Below are 27,781 nucleotides of genomic sequence, written 5' to 3' on the forward strand. Positions count from 1 at the left end.
CTATAGCTGTGTAGAGATAATCTCAGTTAAAATGTGTCGTCTGCTATAGCTGTGTAGAGATAATCTCAATTAAAATGTGTCGTCTGCTACAGCTGTGTTGAGATAATCTCAGTTAAAATATGTCGTCTGCTATAGCTGTGTAGAGATAATCTCAGTTAAAATGTGTCGTCTGCTATAGCTGTGTAGAGATAATCTCAGTTAAAATGTGTCGTCTGCTATAGCTGTGTAGAGATAATCTCAATTAAAATGTGTCGTCTGCTATAGCTGTGTAGAGATAATCGCAGTTAAAATGTGTCGTCTGCTATAGCTGTGTAGAGATAATCTCAGTTAAAATATGTCGTCTGCTATAGCTGTGTAGAGATTATCTCAGTTAAAATATGTTGTGTGCTATAGCCATGTAGAGATTATCTCAGTTAAAACATGTCGTCTGCTACAGTCGCGTAGAGATTATCTAAGTTAAAACCTGTCGTCTGCTAAAGTGAATGGATCATTTACATAACAAGAGCCGCCGTTGTTCTATTGTGGGAGGAGTTTAAAAGTTTTCACATTAACAGCAACAAGAGGTTGACGCGCATAGATGCATAACGTATATGCTGTTTTCTGTACAGCATAAGAGTTGTTTACTGTACGGCGTAAGAGCTGTTTGCTGTAGAGCGTACAGGCTGTATGATGTAGAGAGTACAGGCTGTTTGATGTAGAGAGTACAAGCTGTTAGCTGTAACCAACGCCGTTGTGTGCGAGAGTATTGCCGCTTTATTGTGAGGAGAAACTGAAAAGCCCAATCAAGGATTGGTCGCTTGGGCGAGTTGTTTGATGATTGTCGCTTGGTTAACAAGAGCGATCGATTTGAATGAGAGGTTTTTTTTAGCACTAATTAGAATTTGGAAATAAATGAGATTTTTAGGCAGTGGATAAACGTGTCATGTTTGAACACGTGACATATGTAGTTTTTTGAACTTTTTTAGTGCGTATAAACAAGACTGTTGTGATTAACATTGAAGTCTTTTTAAAACTTTTTTGAGGAATGGATCTAGTCACTAAACAGTACCTTTTCGAAACTTACGGGCCATGGGGCAGGTGAAATAGAGTTCACCTGTTTCTGTTATCAAGGCATATGGAGGGATATTGCGGTCTGGCCAGCCGCCTTTACTTTCCCTAACGTGTCAGGTACCCATCAGAGCTGGGTGGACTCAAGGACCTTCCCCGCATTTAACATTCGATTCGAACTCGATACTATTGGGTTAGTAGTCTCATGCTCTACCAACGGACCACGCCGTTCCACATTTTGTCAAAAGTCACCAATAATGTAATACATTAGTAAATAAACATTTATTTTTCACCAATCATCTTTTCAACCCGTTGTTTGACTAATTCTTTGGTCTCACCTCTAACTGCATCTATATCACAAATGCCAAAATATTACATTCTCTTTACAGCCACCATCAACTTATCATTAAAGTCTTACATTCTCTCTACCACAGATCAACCTATCATTAAAGTCTTACCTTCTCTCTACAGCCACCATCAACCTATCATTAAAGTCTTACCTTCTCTCTACAGCCACCATCAACCTATCATTAAAGTCTTACCTTCTCTCTACAGTTACAGCCAACTTATCATTAAAGTCTTACTTTCTCTTCATGGCTACCATCAAGATACCATTAAAGTCTTACCTTCTCTCTACAGCCACCATCAACCTATCATTAAAGTCTTACCTACTCTCTACAGCCACCATCAACCTATCATTAAAGTCTTACCTTCTCTCTACAGCCACCATCAACCTATCATTAAAGTCTTACCTTCTCTCTATAGCCAACATCAAACTATCATTAAAGTCTTACCTTCTCTCTACAGTTACAGCCAACTTATCATTAAAGTCTTACTTTCTCTTCATGGCTACCATCAAGATACCATTAAAGTCTTACATTCTCTCTACAGTCACCATCAACCTATCGTTAAAGTCTTTCCTTCTCTCTACAGCCACCATCAACCTATCATTAAAGTCTTACCTTCTCTCTACAGTTACAGCCAACTTATCATTAAAGTCTTACTTTCTCTTCATGGCTACCATCAAGATACCATTAAAGTCTTACCTTCTCTCTACAGCCACCATCAACCTATCATTAAAGTCTTACATTCTCTCTACAGTCACCATCAACCTATCGTTAAAGTCTTTCCTTCTCTCTACCACAGATCATCCAGAAAACTACCCATCCAACGTCCAAACCCAGCAAAATCTATCCCCAACCTAGGTATGGAGTTTCACAAAATGGCTGATTACTGCCTCTGGAACTTGGCGCTAAACTGTTTTTGGATTGACCTAACCTAATCCACGTAATCTGACTTAACATCTAAAAACTTTCAGGATACGTATCGGATTATATTTAAAAAATCATACCTTAATTCTTTAGGGAACTTTTTGTTGAAAAAGTCGCTATCGGATAAAAAAATGTTGATTTCGCCAAAAATTCGCCGCTGACACTATGAGTGCACCAGAAAACAAAGCCGACAATGGCGGCAAAGTCCGGACCACGAAAGAAAGTATTCCGGAGTCCGGAACTAAAACGCCTCTGTTCACCATCGAGGAGACGAACCAATCGGACAACCATTCGGATGTTTCGGACGTGCATGTCCGGAAAGATGGAAAGTCCACCGGAAACGGGAAGGCGGATATTCAAAGAATCACAAGCGGGTCTTCGAGTGGCATCGGAAGCAAAAGTTCTGCGCTATCAGGTATGTTGTTCCAAAGTTAATTGGGATCTTTATAAACTTCATTGTCTTTTTTAGTTTCTGTTTAACATGGGATGTGTTTTACGTGAATTTTTTTTAATTTTGTATTTTATATAAACACTTTTTTTTTGAAGAAGCAGCATTGGTGTTTAGAAATGTACTTTTCGAACCTGAAGGTCTATGGGACAGGTGAAATTTTGAGTTCACCTGTTTCCGAACTAAAGACTTTCCTTTCGGTATGCGGTCGTATTTCCTTTATCCGGCCAAATTGTCTCTGAACTGGTGTTCATCGAAGTACTATTTACTACACGTTGATTGTATTGTTGTTGAAAAATTGACAAAACATTCAGGGATTGTTCTAATAAAATTAGAGTTCAGGAAATATTCCGAAGTTTAATGAAAGGTTTAATATTTGTTCCAAAGTCGAATGTAAGATACAGGTTTTGTTCTGTAATTAAGTCCGAATTAAGAAAATGTATACGTATGTTGAAACATATTTTGTAACACTTCTCATTAAATGTTACCAAATAGTGCATGTAATAATGTCTTTAGAAAATTTCTTTCGGAAATTTGCGAACTGGCTAGAATTTGGGATCTGATTTAGGGTTAAAAACAGCTACTTTCTTCCAATCGACCACACCGTTCCAAAGTTTAGACATCGTACACATTTTGTCATGTATAAAAAAAAAGTAAAGATTCCTTTTTAGACCCAGCGATAGAAGAAGTAAAGTTCACATGTTTCTTGTTTGTTTCCCTAATGTGAGTCATGTACCCATCAGAGCTGGGTGTACCCTGTGAGCAGTGTTTCTTCCAGACTTTTTTCTCCGGGGGGGGGGGGGGGACTTGATATTTTCGGGGGGGGGGGGGGGGTGGGGGGCGGTCAACATTTTCCGGGGGGGGGGCGGACACTAGTAAAAGTATGTTTACTATATAAATTCCATCTCGTTCGGGGGGGGGGGGGGAGCGGTAGACTTTCTTTGGGAGGGCTCCGCCCCCCCCCCCCCCCCCCCCAAGAGATGCCTGGAAGAAACTCTGCCTGTGAGCCAGGTACCCATCAGAGATGGGTGGACTCAGGGACGTCCTAAAGTCACGAGTCCGAACCGAGATCCGAACTCGAATCCTTCGGGCTAGCAGTCATACGAAGGATGTGTGATACAGCCTTATTAACCAATACTTTTTCTTTGGCCGGGCTTAAAAAAAAAACAAAAAAAAACGTGATCAAATATCTCGTAGCACCTACATGTACATCCACAACTCATTCATGAAAGTTTATTTTCAGACACGTCTTCAGAAGGCTCCAACCATCACGGGTCGGAAATCTCCTTACTCAGCCTGTGTAAAAAGGGGGAGTGGCTTACGGTGGAGAAAAAGTTAAAAACTATGTCCGGAAAATCTCTCAGTAAACAAATCATGGAGAACGATGAGGTTAGTGGAAAATATCTCAGTAAACACATTTTTGAGAACAACGTGGTTAGTGGAACATTACGCTGATCTTGTCAACAAGCTATATACGTTTTAGGTGAAGTAGAGTTTTTCTGTTTTCGTGCTCAAGACAGTAAAATACAAACAGCTATATGATGTGGTGTTATCCATTTGTGACGTCCACACTTAGGGTAAGAGGAAGGGTCAGACTTTTTAAAAAAGCTTTAGTTGACATGTATGGACGGGAAGGGGGAGGGTGGGATTCGAGTCCATGTGAACGTCCACACGTTACATTTACCCACAAAATAATCATATCTCAAAGCAAACACAAAGAAATTTAGCCCACATACTAGACCACCCCAAATTAGAAAGTAACTATGTAAATAGGTCCATTGTTCGCATGAATTTCTAAATGAAAACAGTATCAAAGGCTATGAACTCGCCATAGACTTGCCACTTATGTTATTTTTTAGTCCGGTGAACCACTACAGAAAATACAGTAAAAACTTCTATTCCCTCAAAAAATAAATACATGCTTTGTACCCTACAGCAGTTTTTGGTTGATGAAGAGGGGGTTTGTTTAAAAAACAAACAATTAACACGTTCATCATTCATAGTGGACACGTGGGGGTGGGTGGAGGAAGAAAGGTGGGGGGGGGGGGTCTTTCATTGAACGTTTTTCTGGACGACTTAAATAGATGACCCCGATGAAGTTTGTCAACTGTTCAATATAAAGTAGAGGAGATTATTAGGGGCAAGTTGACTTAGCGTTAATTAAAAACATAAAAGATATACAATAATCGAAATAACATTTTTTAGTGAGAACACTTATATTGATTTTTACCATCGATTATACCATTAAACTGCGGAATACGCTCTTAAAACCCACTTAAGCCGTGTTAGGATAATCCTATTGTCTCGCAGTACAAAGATCGAGTCAACCAAGAACGACCACTCCTAATTTAGTATCGGTAAGAGTGGCCGGCCATTACGGCGGGTATGGTAATTTTGTTAGCTCAGGTGGAAAAAAAACCCGAACCCCCAGCAGTAGAAAAGCGAAAAGCTTTGCAGACTAATAGAGGCGTATCGATTGGCGTGGAAGAAATTTTAACCTCAAAGGGGAGGGAAGTCCGGAATCAATACGCCACTGGAGAAAAAATAAGAATGTCAACAGTTTAGAAAAATACGGTTCAAGGGACCAAGGCTGTAGTAGTTTTTGCTACGCAAACAATCATCCGTGAATTTTAAATTTCGGGTAAAAACTATGTAAATAATTTAAAAATAATGCACTAATCTTTATATGGCGAAAAATAAAATCCACAACATTCCAAACCCAACGTGCATACCTAACATTCCTGATCCAATATTTCAAATCCTATATTTCAAACCCATCCTTCAAACCCAACATTTCAAACCCAACATTTCAAACCCAACATTTCAAACCCAACATTTCAAACCCAACATTTAAAACCCAATATTTCAAAGCCAACATTTCAAACCTAATATTTCAAAGCCAATATTTCAAAGCCAACATAATTGCAGTTTTTATGTATTAAAAACATTGATTTCTATCGAAAATATTCACCACGCTTGTTCAACATAAAGTTTATTCATCAATTTCTATTACAATTTACAAAAAAAGTCTTCTTAAAAACGCGAAATATTGGCTAAAATTCAGTTTTACTTTTGCAAAATACATGTGTTTCAGTTATACCTTGTGACTCCCGTCCCCCTCCTTACACATCGTCACAAAATTCAGACCCCCCTCCCACCCCCTTGGAGTGTTAGATCGTTTATGGACGACCCCCTTTGCAATGATTGGGCATGGTGCACAGTCTTATTTCATAAACTGGTTGTAGAGTTTAAAAAAAAATAACACGACCCCCAAACCCTCATCTAAACTTTTTTCAAAAAATCAACTGGACTCTGTGTGGCTGCTTATATTGGCTAAGTTTTTTAAAATTAATTTATTCAAGAAAAGCTTTTATTACGATACAATGTTTTAACACAGTCACGTGACTGCCCCTACAGGTGACGGGTCAAACACCTCTGATGCTGGCAGTCCAAGAAAACCGGGTCACCGTCTGTGAGAGCCTGATTGAACACGGCGCAGACGTCAACGAAACCACCCCAGTGAGCCAATCTCATTTAGCAAAACACCCTTTAAATATTAACGTGTCCAGAATGTAGTTTTTGTTCATTGTAATGGCTTTACGGATTGCAGTCTTAATATAATGCATCTTGTGTTTTTATTGTTTTATTTGTTAGATGTGTATAGACCCTACAGAACAGTGCGTGTTTGTTTTATCTGTAATGTTTGCATAGATCCCCGCAGAAAAGCTTGTGTTTGTTTATTGTTTTATCTACCATTCACATAGACCCAACAGAATAGCGTGTGTTTGATTATTGTTTTATCTTTACACTGTGCGGAGAGATTTAACACAATGTTACGGAACTGTTTATTGTTTTGTCTGAATGATGATCATGGATCTAGCACAATCGCCTTTGAGTTGTTGTTTTATGTGTGGGCTACGATGTGCAGGGACTTAACACAATAACCTTTGTATTCCTAGGACGGACGCACGGCTCTCCACTTCGCTGCACAGTTCTCGAGGGACGATACGGTCCGTCTCCTCCTGGCCAGGAATGCTGACCCCATGAGACCTGGGGGTGTAAGTTAATGGAATCTGGGGGTGTAGTTAATGAAATCTGGGGGGAGTAACTTAATGAGACCTGGGGGTGTAAGTTAATGGAATCTTGGGTGTAAGTTAATATAATCTGGGAGTGTAAGTTAATATAATCTGGGGATGTAGGTTAATGAAATCTGGGGGTGTAAGTTAATGAAATCTGGGGGTGTAAGTTAATGTAACATGGGTGTAACTTAATGAAATCTGGAGGTGTAAGTACTGTAAGTTAATGTAACATGAGGGTGTAAGTTAATGTAATCTGGGGTGTAACTTAACGCTGACCCTATGAGACCTTGGGGTGTAAGTTAATGTAAAATGGGGCTGTAAAAATGAAATCTGGGGTTGAAGTTAATGAAAACTTAGGATGTCTTTCTGTCTATGAAAAAGAAATAAAGGAGGAAAAGTGTAATTTTTCATATTGTATAAAGGGTCGTCTATTAGTGACCGCACACTATTTTGGTAAAATTTGGCCACCTAGCCCATATTCATCAAATAGCAGCAGTCAGATAAAGCAACAACATACAAAGGAAACGTAGTGTTTCAAAGTAATTGCCGTTGTAAGAAGAAAAGTCACAATTTGCTACCCACCCCCCTCCCCATTCGGATCTTCGTCACAAGTAATCCCTTTCGTTAAAAATATACCTTGAATATAACATAAATTAAAGTAAAAATGCTCCAAACAAACTTTTTTCTATTCATTGACCTGTGGAAAGGTGGTTGTGGTGGTTTGTAGTTTTGTTATATGATTTAGATTTATGTGGTTGTGGTTTATTAATTTGTTATATTTATGTACACTGATGTCATTGTGGTGGTGAGTTAAATTATCGTTTATATAGGCCTATAAATAAATACACGATCCCTAGCATTGAAATAGTGGCTTGAAGAATGGGGTTCTTCAAAGTTGTGATAGAACCTGTAAAATGCCAGGATGTGTGTGTGTGTGTGGGGGGGGGGGGGCGGGTGTATGAAGGGGCGTGACATGTACGGGTGTTGTCATTCACAAATACACCCCCCTCCCCCAATTGATTTACTTGAGTAAGCTGGATTAAAAACGCTAACATTTTTTTTTATCGTTTAAGATTTTTTTTTATTGAGCCTCTAATGGCCAAATATTGCTAATATTGAATTTTAAGTAAGAACAAATGCGAGAAAGCTGATATCAGCATCGATCGACAGAACTAATTAAAAGGGCAATCAATAATCTGTGAACAGCATAGTTACGATAATTTAATCTGTAGATTGTCCTGCCTATCTTAACTTTATTTAACATAGGGCAGTTTCTAAGATAAAAATCATAAGGTTAATTACGTTTTAATATAACAAATTACACCGCGAAGTACGCAATTAATTTAAATCTCATCAATTACGTTTTGATTGTTTTATCATTCGCTCCAATACCAACATTACCCATAGTTTTATTACCCTCCCCCCCCCCCCCAAGCTAAAAAAAAAGGAACATGATTATTAATCCATTTTCAATTACACATTAATCCTAAGCATAATCCAATTACACGAAATAGTTGTAAGTAAAGATTTTTCTTGACACCTGACGATCCATTGGACAGATGAAGTAGAGTTAATATGTTTCATGACTTCAGCATATGACGGGATAATGTGGTTAGCACTATGCCCAGCCGCCTTTCCTTTTCCAAACGTGAGTTAGGTACCGATTAGAGCTGGGTGGACTCAGTGAGGTTCCACTGTCTTGAACTCGAGACGTTCGGGTTAGCAGTCTAGCGGTCTACTGCTAGGCCACGCCGTCTCATAACTTAATAATATAAGTGCTCGAGTTAGGGCTTCTTTTACCATATTTAGCATTCTGCCTACACCTAGTCCAAGTAAAAAATAAGATTTGTTTCGCACTTGGTCGACCCATTCAAGCATTTTATAGAGGTATGTGTCTCTCGCTTTTGCCGGCAACATGTGTTGTGGGTATTTCCGAGTGAGTAATTTCCACGGGAGAAGTTGATTCGGGCAGGGGGGGGGATTTTGGCTGAAGAGTATTGCCAACCCCAGCTCTATTAGAACCCACAACACCAATACCAGTTATTCACCTTTAATACTGTCTTTTAATAGTCCACCAGTACCCACTCCATCAGTACCCCCTCCACGAGTACCCACTATCCACCGTTAATACTGTATTCCATCCACCACTAGCCACTCAGCCAGTACCCACTCCACCAGTACCAACTATCCACCGTTAATACTGTATTCCATCTCCCACCAGTACCCACTATCCACCGTTAATACTGTATTCCATCTCCCACCAGTACCCACTATCCACCGTTAATACTGTATTCTATCCCCCACCAGCCACTCCACCAGTACCCACTATCCACCGTTAATTATGTATTCTATCCACCACCAGTACCCACTCCACCAGTACCCACTATCCACCGTTAATTCTGTATTCTATCCACCACCAGCCACTCCACCAGTACCCACTCCACCAGTATCCACCATCCACCGTTAATTCTGTATTCTATCCACCACCAGTCACTCAACCAGTACCCGCTCCACCAGTACCCACTCCACCAGTACACACTATCCACCGCTAATACTGTATTCTATCCACCACCAGCCACTCAACCAGTACCCACTCCACCTGGCCTGTGCACGAAGCTCCGGCGCCCTGTCGACAACAAAACTTCTCCTGTCAGCCATGGGGAAAGAAGCGAGGATGGTGAAAGACAAAGTATAGCAATTACAATTTCTTTCAACTTTGTTTATTCTTTTTGATACTATTTTTGATAGTGGCTAGATCCACATAAAAAAAACAAAGAGAGAACTTATGAGAATCAAATCGGTAGGACACCATATTTGTCATCATTTCTTGATGGTAATAAATTTAGAAGGAGAAAAAAATTACGTTGACGCTACACAGTCCTAATACATTGTCTTACATGCATAGAGCATTTTAATAATAAAATAATTAGGAACTAGAAATTATTAGATATAATTTAATTTTATTGAATAAAAAATTAGGCCAGGTTTTCTATCATTGACGATATGAATTAAAAATAATTTCAATTTAGTTGTCACATGCTAAAAATAGTTCTTTATGGCTAGATTTAGCCTTACAATACCGGCAGATAAATAAGTTCAAATTTGTCCTGTTTTAAGTTCACTAGTTTAATATCCATGGATGATTTTTTCCTCTACAAGGAAGGCGTCATCCCATTATTTATGGCCGTTGAATCTGGCAACGTACCCGTAATCAAGGAGTTGTTAGCTCACCTGGCAAGTCAACAAGTAGTCTGCAAGAGAAATGTAAGCTCAAAAAATGTTATGAAATACTCAAGTCAAATACGCCTTAAGATATAGATCTATTTGAAATCAATGATTATAAAATCAATGGGCCTATTGACTTAAGTCTTTTGTTTAACTAAAATTCTAACTAGATTTCTAGATCTAAAATAACTAGTCGACACACTACATTCAAAACGAACTTGATGAACATTATAAAATAATTATTATAATGATTATAATTATAATATTAAATTTTTAAATTTGGGGCCTAGGGAAGGCCCTATTTTAAAAAATTTAATTTAGATCTAGACTAGATCTAGAACTATATTAAAATATTTAATTTAAAGAGTCAGACAGAAGTCTAGGCTGATAATAAATTAATAATTGATAGGTCTAATATTAATTATCATTAGGGCCTATAATTTGTTAATTTTTAATATCATTAACTAGAGATAGATTGAGATGGATTCTTCTGAAACAAAATTGGACTGAGTTTCTGTTTATTTTTGTTTATAGGACACAGGAGACACAGCTCTACATTTGGCATGTCGTAAAAAAGATTTGGATTCCATCAAGATTTTGGTGGATTCTGGAATTGCTGTAGATTCCAAAAATGTGAGCGCCATATAGATCTAGAGATATTTTAATTTTACCTATTGCGTATTTATTAAATACCAATTAATTTAACAATATTTCATAACTTCTGTTTTTACAAGAAAAAATTGCATTGTTTTGATTAGGACTAAATAAAACAAAGTGTGGTGGACACAACAGATAAAGCATTATCATCATTTTGGCAAATCACACCTTCCATTTTGTTTCATTAAAAAGAAAGTGCTTTGCACTTACTCATGTTACATCTAGATTTAGAATAGATCTAGATTACATTTAAAAATCTTATCTAATCCTGTTTTAGTCCAGGTGAGACATAATAAACGTTTTTTCCTTAATATAAGTTTGTTCTAATCTAGGCTAAGAAAAATTATATTTATTATTTTATTATATTTTCTAGAAAGATGGACAGACTGCTGTTCATGTGTCTACATGGGAAGGTGACGATGTTGCCCTGAGGTATCTATATTCTGTTGGAGCTAGCTTCAATGTTCAGGATAAGGTAACCAAGCTGCAGAACTCTTGTTGTACTACGCCATTATATTCTTTAATAACATATTCCCTCCCTTTGTTTTAATGATTGTAACTTTGATTGATTTAAGAATAACAAATATTTAAAATACTCGGGCTTTAATAAACATGTTTATAATTTAAAGCGTGTTGGATTTGAATGTTGCAGTTAGAGCGAATGCCCCTGCATATAGCTGCAGAAAGAGGTCACACTGACCTAGTGGAGTTTCTCATCACCCACTGCAAGGCCACATTAACTGACCGCACACAAGATGGCAGCACTTTGATACACATAGCATCTAAGTTTGGCCACCCTGAAACTGCCTTGGCTTTCCTAAAGAAAGGAGTTCCGCTGTTGATGCCAAACAAAGTACTCATATTTTAATTGTCATCCAATTTCTTTTTATTATTGTATATAAAAATTAATTTATGATTGAAATATATTTAATAATTAATCTAAAATATGGCATACAGATATTTTTGTATATAAATTTCAGTTTTAATTCAGTATAGAAAATTGTATGTACCAGTTGTAAAAAATAATTGTTTACTTTTAGGATGGTGCCATATGCCTCCACGTTGCTGCAATGATGGGGCATTCAGCTGTTGTTAAGGCCCTTATAGCAAAAGGTGCAACAGTTAATGCTACAACCAGGGTGAGTTTTTCAATAAACACCTAATTAGAATGGATTATTTAATGTTTTATTGATTTAAAAAAATACCTTTTAAAAATATGGTGTTCAATCAATTTTTTTTTTACGGTGGTCGTAAATTTGACAATTTTATTTGTAAATTTTTGTATAACGTAGGATGGGCAAACAGCTCTACATCTTGCTGTCAAGTACAGAAAGCCGAATGTTGTTCAAGCTTTGATTGGTAGTGGAGCACATGTGGAAACTAAAGGGGGAGAAGTGAGAATTTTCTAATATGCTTGATTATCTTTCTTTCCACGTCTGTTGCTTTAAAAGTCTTATATTTATCTTTTAAAAAAAAGAAACAAATTGTGTTGGTTAGAATAATCGACAGCTGTTAGAAAATTTTTCAATAAATATTTAAAATAATGAACAGCTGTTAGAAAATAAATTAATTAGTTTATTTGAATAATTGACAGCTGTTAAAAAATTAATTAAATTATTTGAATAATTGACAGCTGTTAAAATTTTAGTTATAATTTGTTAAAATAATCGACAGCTGTTAGAAACCCCCCTTCACATAGCAGCCAGAACAGAGGGTGGTGAGAAATGTGCCGAGATGCTGTTCAAAAGTGGAGCAGATGTCAATGCCACAAGAGAGGTTGCATGGTTTTCCTTTTGCTTTCACAACACAAACTAACATGTTGATCTATAAAAACATGTCATTTGCTTGAATATCTAACAACACAGACTCACTTTCTACACACATTCATGAAATAACATTCCTTTAATTAATACTCTTCTTATTATAATGTCTGTGGAATTTATTTGACAGTAGATTTAAAAATCTTTAAAAATAACGCTGCACCTGATATTAGAATAGAGTATATATGTTTGAAAATTAGTTTAAATATCTGATAGAAAAAAAGATTGCAAAATAACTACATAGTACATTATTTATTGTAATTTTATTATTTTAATGTATTCAGTGCATTATTTAAAAAAAAATTGATCTGTTTGAAAAAAAATGTTTTTTAATTGAATCAGAATGGTGAGACAGCTCTCCATGTGTCAGCAAGGTATGGCAGATTGAGTGTTCTCCGCTCGTTATTGAGAGAGGGAGCAAACCCAATGACCCAGTCAAAAGTTAGTTGAAAGCATTTTTGGATAATAGTATACAAGTTATTTGTGTCAATTGTTGGTGTCAATTTTTGCTGGTGTACGTCTTTTATGTTAACTGGTAAAGTTTAATTTAAAGTAACGTTGAAAAATCTGTTTTTATTTTTGTATGCACAATCACATTTTAGGTGAGAAAAATTAAAACTTTAACCAACGTTACATTTTATTTGAACAGGCTGGTGAAACAGCCCTGCACATAGCAACTCGACATTGTCATTTAGATATTGTTAAGGAACTTCAAGAATTTGTTTGTTTAAAAAGGTCATTACATGATGCCATCACCCTTGCCAACCAACAGAATAATGTAAGTACCTTTTTCAGCCAGTAGGCTAATTCATAGCTTTTTCTTTACTTTAAACCTAATGTAAAAAAAAAAGAACTTTTTGATCCTCATACCTATAAAATTAACCAATTTATGATGAGAAAGCCTACAATTAAAAATGTATGAAAATTATTTTCTAATGTTAATTGCCAATAAAACGCTAGATAAATTTCTTAAGTTTTGTTTTGTGCCACCAGGAAGGGGAAGCCCCAATACACTGTGCATCAGAAATCAAGAAAAGTCAAGTTCATAATGAATTCGAAGATACTGACCTTGTCAAATTGATCCTCAGTTACAATGCTAATGTCACTTACACCACAAAACTGGTAAGAGAAACAAGCACAACAATGCAAAGAAAATTTTTTAAGTATTACCTCTTAATTTAAACCATACATATTATTTAAAATTGTAAAGTAAATAGAGCTGAATTAAATGTGAATATAAAATAATATTATGTATATATTTTCTGTGTATTAGACTCAAGAAAGTTGTCTTCATTATTGTGCTAGAGCTGGAAATGCAGACATTTTAATGGAAATAGTCAAACACCTGGGACCACAGATTCAAGCAATTGTTAATAAACAATCTAGGGTAGGTCTTTATGAAATATGTTTTTGTATTTTTGTTTTGACCTTTAATTTTCAAAATTATTTTAAAATTTATTAAGTTTTTTCATGTTGCCTAATTATAGATTTAGCATTTTTTCAATCGTTAGACTATAATTAGGTACTGGCACTGGGGAGAAAAGTTTAAAACTTTTTAAACTTTCTTTTGTTTTTAACTTACAATTTGTTAGTTTATTTGTACTCTAATTTTTAGAATGGCCAGTCACCACTTTTGGTTGCGAGTGAGCAAGGCCATCTTGATATTGTAAAAATCCTGTTAAAAAATCAAGCTAGGGTCGACATCTTTGATGAGGTAACCATTTACTAATTGGTAAATTTTAAATTAAGTCATACTGTTACTATTACATTCGGAAGAATTTATCAAGTGATGTCAGGCATTTTAATTAATAACTTAAAAAAAAAAGTAAAATGTTACATTTTTATTTTTCAATGAAGCATGGCAAAACAGCCCTTCATTTGGCAGCAGAAAATGGCCATGAACAAGTCGCAGATATGCTGCTCTACCACAAAGCATTTGTTAATGCCAAATCCAAGCATGGCCTGACACCCCTACACTTGGCATCATCCAATGGAAATGTTGCTCTAGTCAAGTTACTTGTTGACAAACATGGGGCAACTATTGATGCCTTGACTTTGGTAAGTGACATTTTAAAAGGACACTTAAAGAATATTTTGACATGATTTCATATTAGCTTTTATCTAAATCTTTTGATTCATTATTTTAATAAATTAGTTGAAAGGTTTGAATAATTATTTGAACAGGCCAAGAAGACCCCCCTGCACATGGCAGCACAGAATGGGAAAAAGGAAGTTTGTAGTGCTCTTATAAAAATGAAAGCAGATACCAATGCTATTGATGCGGTAAATATTTTTTCATATGTTATCTGATTCAGGGTCAAACTCTTCTCTAACTGTAATTTTTTATTTTAAATCTTCAGTGGAAATTGTATACATTGAAAGCATTCTCTGATATGTGTTTACACAATAACTACTCATTTTCAGTAAATTTTGAAACCTCAATGTATTTTTAAAAAGATAAATATTAAGGAGATTATAAATTTATGAAGTTTGACAAGAGGGAATCATAAGTACTGCTAATAAAGTTAAATAAAATTACACACTTTTATCTTTGTAGCAATGACAAAAAGCACTATATTTAGCCACAAATTAGTTTTTATTAAATAAAACTTGTAGGCCCTATACATTCTTGTTATAGCAAGGAGGAAACCTTTTAAAAATTAAAAACATTTAAAACATTTTTCTCAGAGTAAGAATGAAAGAATGATTACCATTTGAAAAACCTTTTCTCACATCCACAGCAAGGTCAGAGCCCCCTACACTTGGCTGGTGAGAGCAATCACTCAGATGTTGTCAAGTTGTTCCTCAAGTACAGACCTGAACTAGTCACCATGGCCAACACTGTATGTTTGTTTTCTACTGCTTACTCTTTCATCTCACACAAACTTGTAGATAGTGTTAGTTTTAAAAAAAAATATTACTGTAACTAATATGGACAAAAAACGGTTTGTTATAATAAAAACTTTTATGTTAGTATAAATCTCTAATTATTTGTTTTATTTTCTGACAAAGGGTAGTTTTAAAACCGAGTTAATAGCTTTTTTAAAAAGATAATTTGAATATCAGTATTTTTTAATGAATAACAATCAGATAATTTAGACAATTACATAAAGTTATCATTTCTTTTTAAAAATACGTAAATTGCATTGCATTATTGATTTATAAATTATTGAAATTTGTGTTGAATTCAATGTTAATTATAACCCTATAAATTTGCCTAAAATTTAGAAACAAATTTTTTTACTTCTGCATATTATTATGTTCTTATGACATTTTAAAAAAATATTGCTAAGTATAGTAGGCCTACTTATTTATAAAATTTACCTACACCATTATTAATAATAAAACTGATATGCCTATGTTCATATTAAATTTTCATTACATGTTTCTTAGTTTTTTAATATCACAACTTAAAAAAATAATTGTTGGATGGGAAACTACTTTGTACATTTAAAAATAATAATTATTTGAAACTTTTTTTTAACAACAAACTTTAATTCTTATCTCCAGGATGTGGTGAGTTTATTTAATAGACTGAAAAACCTGTTGTTTATCTCTACTGTTTGTCCCATCAATATTTTTCCTTTGTTAGTTAGGTCCAAGTCTACCTTCCGTTAATATCAAATCTAACCAACATTCCACCTTGGATATTTGTCTGTAGAGTGTTTAAGTAAAGTAAAGTTTCCCTTTCAAACCTGACAGTCTATGGGGCAAGTGAAGTAGAGTTCACTTGTTTCTGTAACCTCGGCATATGAAGAGATAGTGTGGTCAGCACTATACCCAGCCGCCTTTACTTTCCCTAACGTGAGTTAGGTACCCATCAGAGTTGGGTGGACTCAAGGACGGACTACTGTCTTGAATGCGGATTCGAGCTTGAGACTTATGGGTTAGCAGTCCAGCTCTCTACCGCTAGACCACACCATCCCACTGTAGAGTGTTTAGTTTAGTTCATTCTTACCCAGTTTTAATCGTAAAAGTTTTCTGTTTATTTGTACACTTCAAAATTCTTGTCTGGCAGATATTACTTATGAGATATTTTATTTTGAACAAGTTTAATTTAAAAAGAAATAAACAAAACAATGCATACCATTTTGTCTCAGCTTTAAAACTCTTTGAACTCTATGATAATCACTTACTACATCACATTAATACTACTCACTATATCACACAATAGAAACAAAATAATCATTGCTTCTCTCAAGGTCAGATAACCACCAATCTGTCATGTCTTATTCATAATTGTCTACCTTGTTATTGCATTATGTATTCCATTTGAAGTTGTTTTACCAAGAAATATGTTAAAAACTCACCCCTTACCTAATCCCTCCTACCAACCCTTTGTATTTTACCCACCATGTTAAGAAGACATTTTTAAGTTATTTAGTAAATAGCACTATACCAAAAAATGTTATAGTATCTATTCATTTGTGCACAGTCAGATAGTGATTTTTGTTTACTGTTTACCCAATTAGTTACGGAAGGAAGTTTTTAAACCATGTTAGCATTTTACTTCAACAAATAACTTTCTTTTCACTACATAAATTATATTATGTAAATCCCAGGTGATTTCAAAAAGTTGTTAAATGTTACCCTCTGATGGGGAATATAAATTGAATTATAAATTGACTACACTCTTAGCACAACAATTCATAACCTTAAATCTCTAGAAAATATAATCCTATAACTAACCAAAAATATTAAGTTTTCTATTTTGTTTTTACTTTTATTGTTTTATAACTATCTTCACTGAAATCTGTTACAGTAATGATTAAAATAATTATTTTCATTAAATTTCATTATTGTATTTTAACTATGATTTTATAATTAAAACTAACATCAGACAGAGTTGTAACAAATTACCCATCATACATTCCTTCAGAATGGAATGACATGTGCTCACATTGCTGCAGCTAAAGGAAGTGCAGATGTCATCAAAGAACTCATGAAGTTTAATAAAATCATCATCACTACTGCAAGGAACAAGGTAAAAAGTTCACATCTTTTTACAAAAAACAACTTTAAACTGATTTACTTTCCCTTTTTTAAGAGTGATGTTTAGTGTAAAATTATTTCTATCATTCATTCATAATCTGTTATTATTTGAACTTCATTTATAGTTTTTAGCCATATAGGCCTTCTATGGCCTAAATTTATGTTGCCTACTTTATTTTAGCTTGACAAATTATTCACCTGTCCTGTTTAATGTATTTTAACTAGACCAATAACTATACTGCCCTGTTTAATGTATTTTAACTAGACCAATGACTCTACTGCCCTGTTTAATGTATTTTAACTAGACCAATGACTCTACTGCCCTTTTTCTTGTATTTTAACTAGACCAATGACTCTACTGCCCTGCATCTGGCTGCTGATGGTGGACATTCCCAGGTTGTCAAAATTTTACTGGAGGCTGGTGCCTCAGCATTAGATGAGAATGCTGTAAGTAGATGATAGTAGAGTTTTCTTTAACATTTACTACAATTAATTTGCATCTTTTGAACGATCAAAATAAATTATATCTATTGATAATAACCATAAAACATTAATTTTAGAATTGTACTTCATTAGGTGTATTAAATATTTGTCATTTAATAGTTGAAATTTAGTAGGCCTAATTGTATTTTAATAATTGTATTTTCATAATTGTATTCTAATAATTACATTTTAATAATTGTATTTTAATATATGTATTTTCATAATTGTATTATCTATATATATAATTCTCTTCTGGGAGCCGTTAGAAAACAAGCTGCAAGCGCGCCTTACAGCCCCCTCTCTTCCTCTCTATCGCTACCACCCCCATCCCCTCACATGGTCTAATGAGTTGTGGTTCACGCTGTTTACATTTTACAATCATAGAGACGAGTTTGGTGACGGCTATTAGGGGCAGATAATTTAGTTTGAAACGATTTTAAACTTAGAGGAGGTAACTAAGAGGAGGCTGCTTTCACGTGTGGGGGGGGGGGGGGGGGGGGGGAGGAGGAGGTTTAGTGTTTTTAAGCAAATATTTTCAGTGGCAGCATTGGTACTGTCGAATTTACAAATTATAAATTACTGAAAAGTAGAAAAAAAAACAACTAAATAGCGGCGTATGATACGCAGTGGGTCGGCTCGTAATAATTATATTTTAATAATTGTATTTTAATAATTGTATTTTCATAATTGTATTTTAATAATTGTATTTTCATAATTGTATTTTCATAATTATATTTTAATCATTGTATTTTAATAAGCTTACTAAATAACTATTTTCAAAATTTTACTCAATAATTGAAAATATATTTTGGCTTTACAGGATGGAATGACTGCTCTACATTTAGCTGCTAAACATGGGCATATTGAAGTCATGAATGAGTTAAAAAATTTCATTCCTTTAAGAACAGCCAGTAAAAAAGTCAGTATTTGTTTTTTATAATTCTTACACAAGAAAATAAATGCTTTAAATATTAGAATTTCATAATTATATAATGCATTATTAAAAGTTGGGCATTTGTTTTAGTTAAAAAAAAAAACGTAGTTACACCACCATCATTCATTTCTACCAACAGACAGGTCTAACAGCCCTTCATGTGGCAGCCCACTTTGGTAAAGCAGATTTTGTCAGAGAAATGTTGATCAATGTGTCAGCTTGTGTCAAGTGTGAGGCCCCTGTGTCAAGTACATATGGCATGCAGTGGTCTTCAGAAGTAAGCCTTTAGAAATGGTTGTCTTTATTCAACAGAAACTGGGCTAAAATACTAAAAAAATGTTAGATGCTTACATTATTGTTACATTATTGTATTACTTTTTATATGCCTAAGTAAAACAAATATAATAATGGTTTGACACTTAACTTAGAATATTTCCAAATGTTACTCTAGCATGACATTCCTACTCTAAATTATTTCCAAATGTCACTCTAGCATGACATTCCTACTCTAAATTATTTCCAAATGTCACTCTAGGCCGGCCTGACACCTCTACACTTTGCAGCCCAGTCTGGTCATGAGGGACTGGTCAGAATCCTGTTAAACTGTCCAGGTGTCCAGACAGACTCGGCATCAAGTGTCACGGTTTGTACGATGGGTTGTCTATCTGACTGGTTGGCTGTCTGACTGGTTGGCTGTCTGACTGGTTGGCTGTCTGACTGGTTGTCTGTCTAACTGGTTGGCTGTCTGACTGGTTGTCTGTCTGACTGGTTGGCTGTCTGAATGGTTGTCTGTCAAACTGGTTGGCTGTCTGACTGGTTGTCTGTCTGACTGGTTGGCTGTCTGAATGGTTGTCTGTCAAACTGGTTGGTTGTCTGACTGGTTGGCTGTCTGACTGGTTGGCTGTCTGAATTGTTGTCTGTCAAACTGGTTGGTTGTTTGACTGGTTGTCTGTCAAACTGGTTGGCTGTCTGACTGGTTGTCTGTCAGACTGGTTGGCTGTCTGAATGGTTGTCTGTCAAACTGGTTGGTTGTCTGACTGGTTGGCTGTCTGACTGGTTGGCTGTCTGACTGGTTGGCTGTCTGACTGGTTGGCCATATGATTGGCTGTCTGACTGGTTGGTTGTCTGACAGGTTGGCTGTCTGACTGGTTGGCCATATGATTGAACAGTGTGTGATGGTTAGTACTTTGTTGACTTAACCATGGGTTTGCTGTCTGATTGAGTTACCTCTTAGTATTGGTTATTAAAATATAATACTTAAAAAAAAACAAGCAATGAAATATTTAATCAAATGTAGATGTGCAGAATAATATGTGAGTACTTATTTATAAAATGTTTTTAGCAGAAACTATTTAGAAACTGCTCCGGACTCAATATCTATTTACCATTTGAAATAGGGAATTGTTTTTTTTACAAATTTGTCCACTATATATTCAGAGTCCATAAAATATTCTAGGTGACATTTAAAATTCTCATAATTTATCTCAGGGTTCAATTCCACTTCACCTGGCAGCAGGCAATGGTCACACGTCTGTTGTCAGTCTTCTACTGAGTAAATCAACATACCAGATCCACACCAAGGATAAAAGGGGGAGAACTGCCTTGTTGAGGGCAGCAGCCAATGGTCATTTAGAAATGTGTGCTCTTTTGATTGGCCAGGGAGCTGACATCAATACATCAGATAAGGTTCAGTGACTTTATATTTTTATTTCACTAATGTGGTCTTTGAAAAATAAATCAAGCATATGTGCCCAACGAACCTTCCATTTTTTTAATGCCAAAAGTTTCAGTAAAAAATTGGTTTGTTTATTCCCCCATGATTTGTAAATAAACTGTTAAAGAAGAAAAATACGAACTTAACCCTTGTTTTTACAATCTTGAATTAACTACATGGCAATCAGTAGGCTAGATGTTTTCTTTGTTTGTTTACATTTTTAAAATGTTTTTTTTTAATTTTAAATTACAAATTAATTTAAAAAAAAAAGAGATTATTTAAAAAATAAACAGTTTTTTTTCAATACTTTTTTTTTTCCAGAATGGTTTCACAGCTCTCCATTTTGCCAGCAGTGCTGGGTACTTGAGTGTGGTCAAGCTTCTGGTGGAGTCTGGTGCCTCCCCCAACATTGAGACCAAGGATGGGAAAGTGCCCATCACCTTTGCCACATCAGCTAATCACATAGATGTACTCAGTTACTTGATGAAGCGGGATCACAACACCAGGCTGCTCATGGAGGATAGAAAGGTAGGATGTAAAGCATTGATGGAAAGGTAGGATATAAAGCATGGATAGAAAGGTAGGGCGTAAAGCATGGATATAACATTCATATAAAATTCATCCTACTGTGTCTAACATTAGTTTATAGTATTTATAAATCTTACAAAATTATCAATGAAGCTCTAAATTTCTTTTCAAGTTTGTTTTTGACTTGATGGTTTGTGGGCGAATGAACAACAACAAATGTTTGGAAGAGTTTATTCTTCTCTCCCCTGCACCTGTGGACACAGCAGCCAAGTTGGCCAGGAATTTTCAGCTTCAGGTGACCAAAACATTTTACCCAACAAAGCTAGAATTCATTTTTGTAAAAATCGTTTTTTTTTTAATAAATATTTTATTTAGTTTAAACATCAATTTTTAATAAATAAAGTAACTGGTATAATGAACTTATTATTAAGACAAATGAAGTTTAATAAGTGATTGTTGGATATGCGATACAGCCTTATAAACCAATATTAATTCTTGGACCAGGCTATTAAAGAGAAAGAAAGGTCACGTGACTTAGTATCAGCCAGCACCTACTGTGAAGCTATGGCCGTGGAGCTGACAGCCATAGCTTCAAATGTCAGCAGTGCCAGAAAGTTGCTGAAAGCTCTGGACAACCATGGCACACCTTTTCTTGATGTCTTGATTGACATGGAGCAGAAAGAGGTGGGTTGCAATGGAGGATTTTCTCTTTTTTTTGGTGGTTTTTCTACAAAATAAATAAGGGATAAATAATAAAATAGTTTCTTTTTAAATTTTTAAAACATATTGGCAAAATCTTTTAAAAATTCTTAGCTTGTATAATAGTTCTGTAGTATTATTCAAAATTTTAAATGTAGATATATTCATTCTTGAGTCAGTTGCATTTTTAAATGTGCACCATTTGTAACAAGGTTCCCTCCCCTGTTGCAGGTTGTTGCCCACCCAGCAGTACAAAAATATCTCTCAGATGTCTGGATGGGGGATCTCAGATGGGCCAACTGGAAGATTGTTATGTTATTTTTTGCCTTTTTGCTTATCCCCCCTGTCTGGATTCTCTTTTCCTTGCCCTCAAGGCATAGGTTCAACAAGGTAAGAGGTCACTTGAAACTTGCTTTCTTCTTTAATGATTTGTGGGTATTTTAAATTAATTACTTTTTCTTCATTTTAAGGAAATACAAGTTTTATTCTGTCAAAAATTTTTCATTAAAAAATAAAACAGAAGACTTGCATTTTAATCTTATAAAAACACTGAGTAAAAATTAGGTTAAAAACTAGGATTATAGAAATAAAATTTCCAATTACGTTTATTTAATTATTTCTCAGGTAAAACAGAAATATAACTTTAGAATACAGTATTTAAAACTAGGATTATTTAGTAATAAAGTTTCCAATTACGATTATTATTTCTCAGATAAAACAGAAATATAACTTTAGAATTCAGTAGAACAGTTCATTATTCACTTAATCTTATTTCTACTCCAGGTCCCTATAATAAAATTTATGACCTACTTGGTGTCCCACTTTTACCTGATGATCCTGTTCAGCCTGACCATAGTAGCCCCCCTTGTCCCCATCTACCAATCCACATCCCTGATCCCACATTGGTACGAGTGGATCCTGCTTGCCTGGTTGTCTGGTCTGCTGGTCTCAGAACTCACCAACCCAGGAGATAGACAAGGTCTGGGCTGGATACGTACTGTCAATCTGGGCATATGTGCTGTAAGTTCTGCATTATGAGCTAACTTTGACAATCAGGTATATGTGCTGTATGTTGTACCATATACTGTATGAGTTAACTTATTTATTGTTAATCTGGGTATATGTGCTGAAATTTCTGAATTATGACTTATTTTAATAGCAATGTTTGAACTAATATCACTTCAAATTTAGCAGTGACCTGTCTTATTACTTTACATATTTATGAAAAATATTTTTAAAACATTGATAGTTCTGAATAAAATTACATGAATGTGAACACTTTTTCTTCCCGTTTTTATTAACACCTATTAACTGAATTGATAATTTCTAAAATTAGACAAAAACATTTGTTCTTAAATTTCTGATTATAATAACATAATTATTTTACCATTCTCTTGAAAATTTTTTTACTAAAGTTTGCTGTTGTTTTTTTTTCTCATTGTTTGCTGTCAGAAAAAAATCTAAACACTCTCTGAATTCCTTTGTTTCCGTAGATTGCAATTTTTTGTCACATACTGGCAGCAGCATTCCAAGACAAAGACCGCATGGTCATGCTCTACATAAGAAACCAGTTCATGGCCTGGGCTCTGCTCTTGACCTTCGTCCAGCTACTTGAGTTCCTCAGCTTCCACCATCTGTTTGGCCCCTGGGCCATCATCATTAGAGACCTGATTAAAGACCTGGTGCGCTTCCTGGTTATACTGCTCATCTTTATGATAGGCTTTACCCTGCACCTGACAGCCCTGTACCAGCCTGTCTTTAGTCCATACGCAGACACAGAGGTGGGTTTTTTGTTCTATGGCAGGTCCTACCGTTGGTTTTTTGTTCTATGGCAGGTCCTACTGTGGGTTTTTTTGTTCCATGTTTTATGGCAGGTCCTACTGTGGGTTTTTGTTCCATGTTCTATGGCAGGTCCTACTGTGGGTTTTTTGTTCCATGTTTTATGGCAGGTCCTACTGTGGGTTTTTTTGTTGGATGATATATGGCAGATGTCAGGGTATTTTTTTGTTTTACAAATTCCCCCCCCCCCCCCCCCTTGCACCCAACCCCCATGATGGATTCCTTAAAGTTGATCTTTGAAATTCAAGTTATGACAAATTTTTGTTTTAAACATTGCTATTGAAATAATTGTACTGTATATTTTAGGCCCACAAAAATATTAATACTCATTTGCATCATAGTTAACTAAGTATTCCAAATGTTTCCTAATACCATTTTCTGTCATTTCAGTATTTTTTAAAAATCAAAAGCACCAATTTTTTATAGGCTGTGCTGGAGAGATTTTAATAGAAATTAAATATAACTGAATGCTAACACTCTTCCACCAGAAATATAAACAAAAAATACAATTTTAGTTCCTCAATAATATATTAATTGCAGATAATTCTGTGACCAAAAATGTGTTGTTACTTCTGCAGATTGGAACGGATTTTGTACAGCCCAACACATTAAGTCCCATAGATACATTTGAGTTCTTGTTCTTTGCTCTGTTTGGGTTGACAGACCCAGCCAGCTTTCCTCCCTTGGATAGAAGCCCTATGTGGACTACAGGTTAGCACTAAAAGTCTTTTATTTCTTTATTTGGTTATTGATAAATCATTTGTCATTTCCAAAATTCATAGTCAGTGTTTCTCTTAGACTTTTATTTTTCTCAAGGGGAAAGGGGGGACTTGAAACTTCTGGGAGGGAGGAAAAGGGGTTTACAATTAAAGTTTATTTATTTAACATTTTTCATTTTGTGCAGTAGAGGGAGGGGTGGTAGACATGCCTGAAGGAAACACTGTACACAGTTACCTTTTCAGAAAACATTAAAAAAAAATTAGTTTCATAATTAACATAATATGAAAATATGACTTTTGTTTTTCTTCTTAAAGTTTTGTTGAAGGTGGTATTTGGAACGTACATGATGATCACATTTATTGTGTTGATCAACCTGTTGATAGCCATGATGTCAGACACTTATCAACGCATCCAACAACAGTCTGATGTGGAATGGAAGTTTGGCAGAGCTAAACTCATCAGAAACATGAACAAGACATCCGCCACACCTGCCCCTCTCAACCTGTTTACAAAACCTTTTTTCTACTTGAAACTGGCTTTGAAATTAAAATGTAAATTTGTTTCTCACACCTTTGTTTCATATTTTTAATTGAACTTCTTCTTCTTTGTTCTTAATTTTTAGTGTTGGAAGGGATCGAGCCGTATCTGCCAGAGGGTTTGAACTCGACTTTTTTCAAATTTATCAACCCCATGAGCTTTTTGCCGGCTCGACCAACCATGAGCTTTTTGCCAGCTCGACCACGCCTCCATCACAATTAAGGATATGTGTCAACTGGTTATGCGCCATTGAGGCCATTGACTCCGATTTCAGCCTGCTTTTCTTTTTGGATTTGCTTCCATAGCCTTTGCCCAACCAAGAACAAACTACAAGGCAGCAGTTGTTTGATTTTGGAGTTGTCTCTCCTAGAAGAGTGGCTGTCCCCAGCTAACGAGCCTCATCTGCCCAAGGGTTCGAACTCGAGACTTTTCGGTTTAGCAACCATGAGCTTTACCGACTCGACCACGCCGACCCCTTGTAATTGAACAAAAAACAACTTTTTTAAAAATAAATTAAACTAAAGATTCATCACTGATTTTTAAAATTATTTGTTTAATTTAATATTTCAATGAGTTAAATGACTACTTTATTAAGAGAATTCATAACTGTCAAATTACTTGATTGTTTATCTTAGATTTGGAGTCTTCCAGCATTAAAAAAAATGATTTGACTGATTTTTTGTTAGGTATAATCTAAAGCATGCTAGCCTTAAATTATTTGACTGTTATTTGATTGTTAGGTTAAATCTGGAGCCCAATAGTCTTAAATTATTCGACTAATGTTTTTATTTGATAAAATTTGGAGCCTGCTATTCTTAATTTGAGTGTTTTTATGTTAGGTAAAATCTGGAGCCCACTAGCCTCAAATTTCATGAATGAAGAGGATCACGACACCATGTCAGACTCCAGGTCCTTGGATAATTTTGGTGGCTCCAACTACAAGCTGTGGAAGCGGAAGAGCACAGTGGAGCCTGCAGGTTGGGTTTTGTTTTCTGGGGTTGGGTTTTAGTGTCTTAGGTTTTTGGGTCTATGGTTGGGTTGTCATGTTTATGGTTGAGTTTTGTCATTAGTGGTTGGGTTTTAGTGTCTTGGGTTGGGTTTTTGGGTCTATGGTTGGATTGTCATGTTTATGGTTGAGTTTTGTCATCAGTGGTTGGGTTTTGGTGTTGTGGGTTGGGTTTTGGTGTCTTGAGTAGGTTTTCAAGTGTTCAGGCGAAGCTATGGTATTTTGAATAGGTCTTAGTATAATGAGTAGGTTTGTAGCTTAATTTAGTAGGTTTTCCAGCCTTTTTAAGTTATACCTGCTTGCCCAATATCTGTATAGAATTTATAGTAAACTGAAACTAAAAGCTGTATAGAAGCAACTATAGAAAATCAAATCACTTTGCTGTAATTCTTATAAGTGCACATTGAAAAAATGTAACCCATCCAATACAATAACCTTTTTAACATGTTTTTTCTCAGGAGTGCAGGTGCATGCGCAGAACATCGAAGACGTGGTGGATTGGAGAGTGGTGACTCATCGGTACCTGGTCATGCAAGGGGCCAGTGACCTGGACGAGACGGTCATCAAAAGCTTCAAACCCTTTGGGATGGATGCTCTAGAAGATGAGGTGACCTAGAACAACATTGCCTGTGGGTGGGGGGAATTCTTGCTGCAAAACTGATGGAGTGTTGTCTAATAATACATCTAATTGAATGTGAAAAATTCTTATAGCCAAGCTTCAGTAGCCTGATACCCCATATCTAATGGAATGTGATAGATTCTTAAAGTTACTCTAGGTAATGCAGTATTGAATAGCCTTGAGCTAATTAAATGTGACCGGTTCTTAAAAGTTAAACTACAGTATCCAGTTAGTCTTCAGTTAAGGAAATGTGATGTGTTCTTAAAGCTAAACTCTAAGGAAGGCAATATCTGGATAGCCTTGAACTAATGAACTGTTATAGATTCTTAAAGCTACACCCTAAGGAATGCAGTTGTTGGATAATCTACAGCTAATGGAATGCAGTTGTTGAAATACAGCTAATGGAATGTGATAGATTCTTTAAATGTAAGGAATGCAGTATCTGGATAGCCTTGACCTAGCAAGATCTCATCTGCTCCTTGTTACTCTTAAGACTTGTTACTTGTTAAAGTGATATTTTTATAATGTAAAATGCTATGGAGTGATTACTTCAACCATGTTTCTACTTTAATGTTACATCCCTGTCATTCATTACCAAATTTTTTCTTTCACTGTGTAAATACTTCACATCTTCATGAATAGGTGTGTTAATTTAAATGTTTTTGTATACATTTCTATAAATAAATATAAAGCACTTTGTGAGGTGTCCAAACAAAACACCTGGACATAATCCCCTATCAACATTAGACCCCAGGACATAAACCCCCAACCCCAACAGAAGCCCCACAGGACATTTCTCCTCCTCCCCCCCCCCCCCCCCCATAATATTAAAAACCCCAACTATAAAGCTTATATGAAGAAAAAAAACAAACATTAACAAATTAAAATAAGTTTAAAAACTAATCAAAGCTTATTTTTTGTAAGAAGTTTTTTCTCTGGTTTAAAAGTAAATATTTCTCCGAATATTTTGTGTTAATGTTTTTGTTAGCCAAAAAAAACTTGTCTTTATATTTGATGTTACTTTGCCTTTAGAACACACAAACAAAATAACACATGTATTTATATTTGATGTTACTTTGCCTTTAGAACACACTGCTGCTTACAGACATTTTGTTATCACTGTTCAATTCCACGATATGTAATTGTTTAATTAATCAATGTTT

At 35.3% G+C, this 27,781-nt stretch overlaps 1 protein-coding gene across 1 annotated transcript; it reads left to right on the forward strand.

The window, feature by feature from the left end:
• The first annotated feature begins 4,110 nt into the window (after positions 1–4,110).
• Positions 4,111–27,428, forward strand: LOC131938962 (ankyrin-2). The gene is made up of 35 exons (XM_059297212.1): positions 4,111–4,155; positions 6,184–6,285; positions 6,726–6,824; positions 9,421–9,534; positions 10,005–10,109; positions 10,605–10,703; positions 11,101–11,202; positions 11,380–11,580; positions 11,768–11,866; positions 12,020–12,121; positions 12,402–12,503; positions 12,890–12,988; positions 13,197–13,325; positions 13,541–13,669; positions 13,821–13,934; positions 14,163–14,261; positions 14,405–14,605; positions 14,732–14,830; positions 15,289–15,390; positions 17,427–17,531; positions 17,885–17,986; positions 18,843–18,941; positions 19,096–19,233; positions 19,492–19,599; positions 20,445–20,642; positions 20,992–21,198; positions 21,371–21,493; positions 21,703–21,882; positions 22,129–22,287; positions 22,681–22,917; positions 23,391–23,678; positions 24,315–24,447; positions 24,771–25,007; positions 25,833–25,970; positions 26,458–27,428. The coding sequence occupies exons 1-35, from the start codon at positions 4,111–4,113 to the stop codon at positions 26,613–26,615; spliced, it is 4,752 nt and encodes a 1,583-aa protein (XP_059153195.1). The 3' UTR covers positions 26,616–27,428.
• Positions 27,429–27,781: the final 353 nt, after the last annotated feature.

Source organism: Physella acuta, unplaced genomic scaffold (genome assembly GCF_028476545.2).
Source record: "Physella acuta isolate Inbredline_101_S28 unplaced genomic scaffold, ASM2847654v3 ptg000260l, whole genome shotgun sequence".
NCBI classification, from domain to species: Eukaryota; Metazoa; Mollusca; class Gastropoda; family Physidae; genus Physella; species Physella acuta.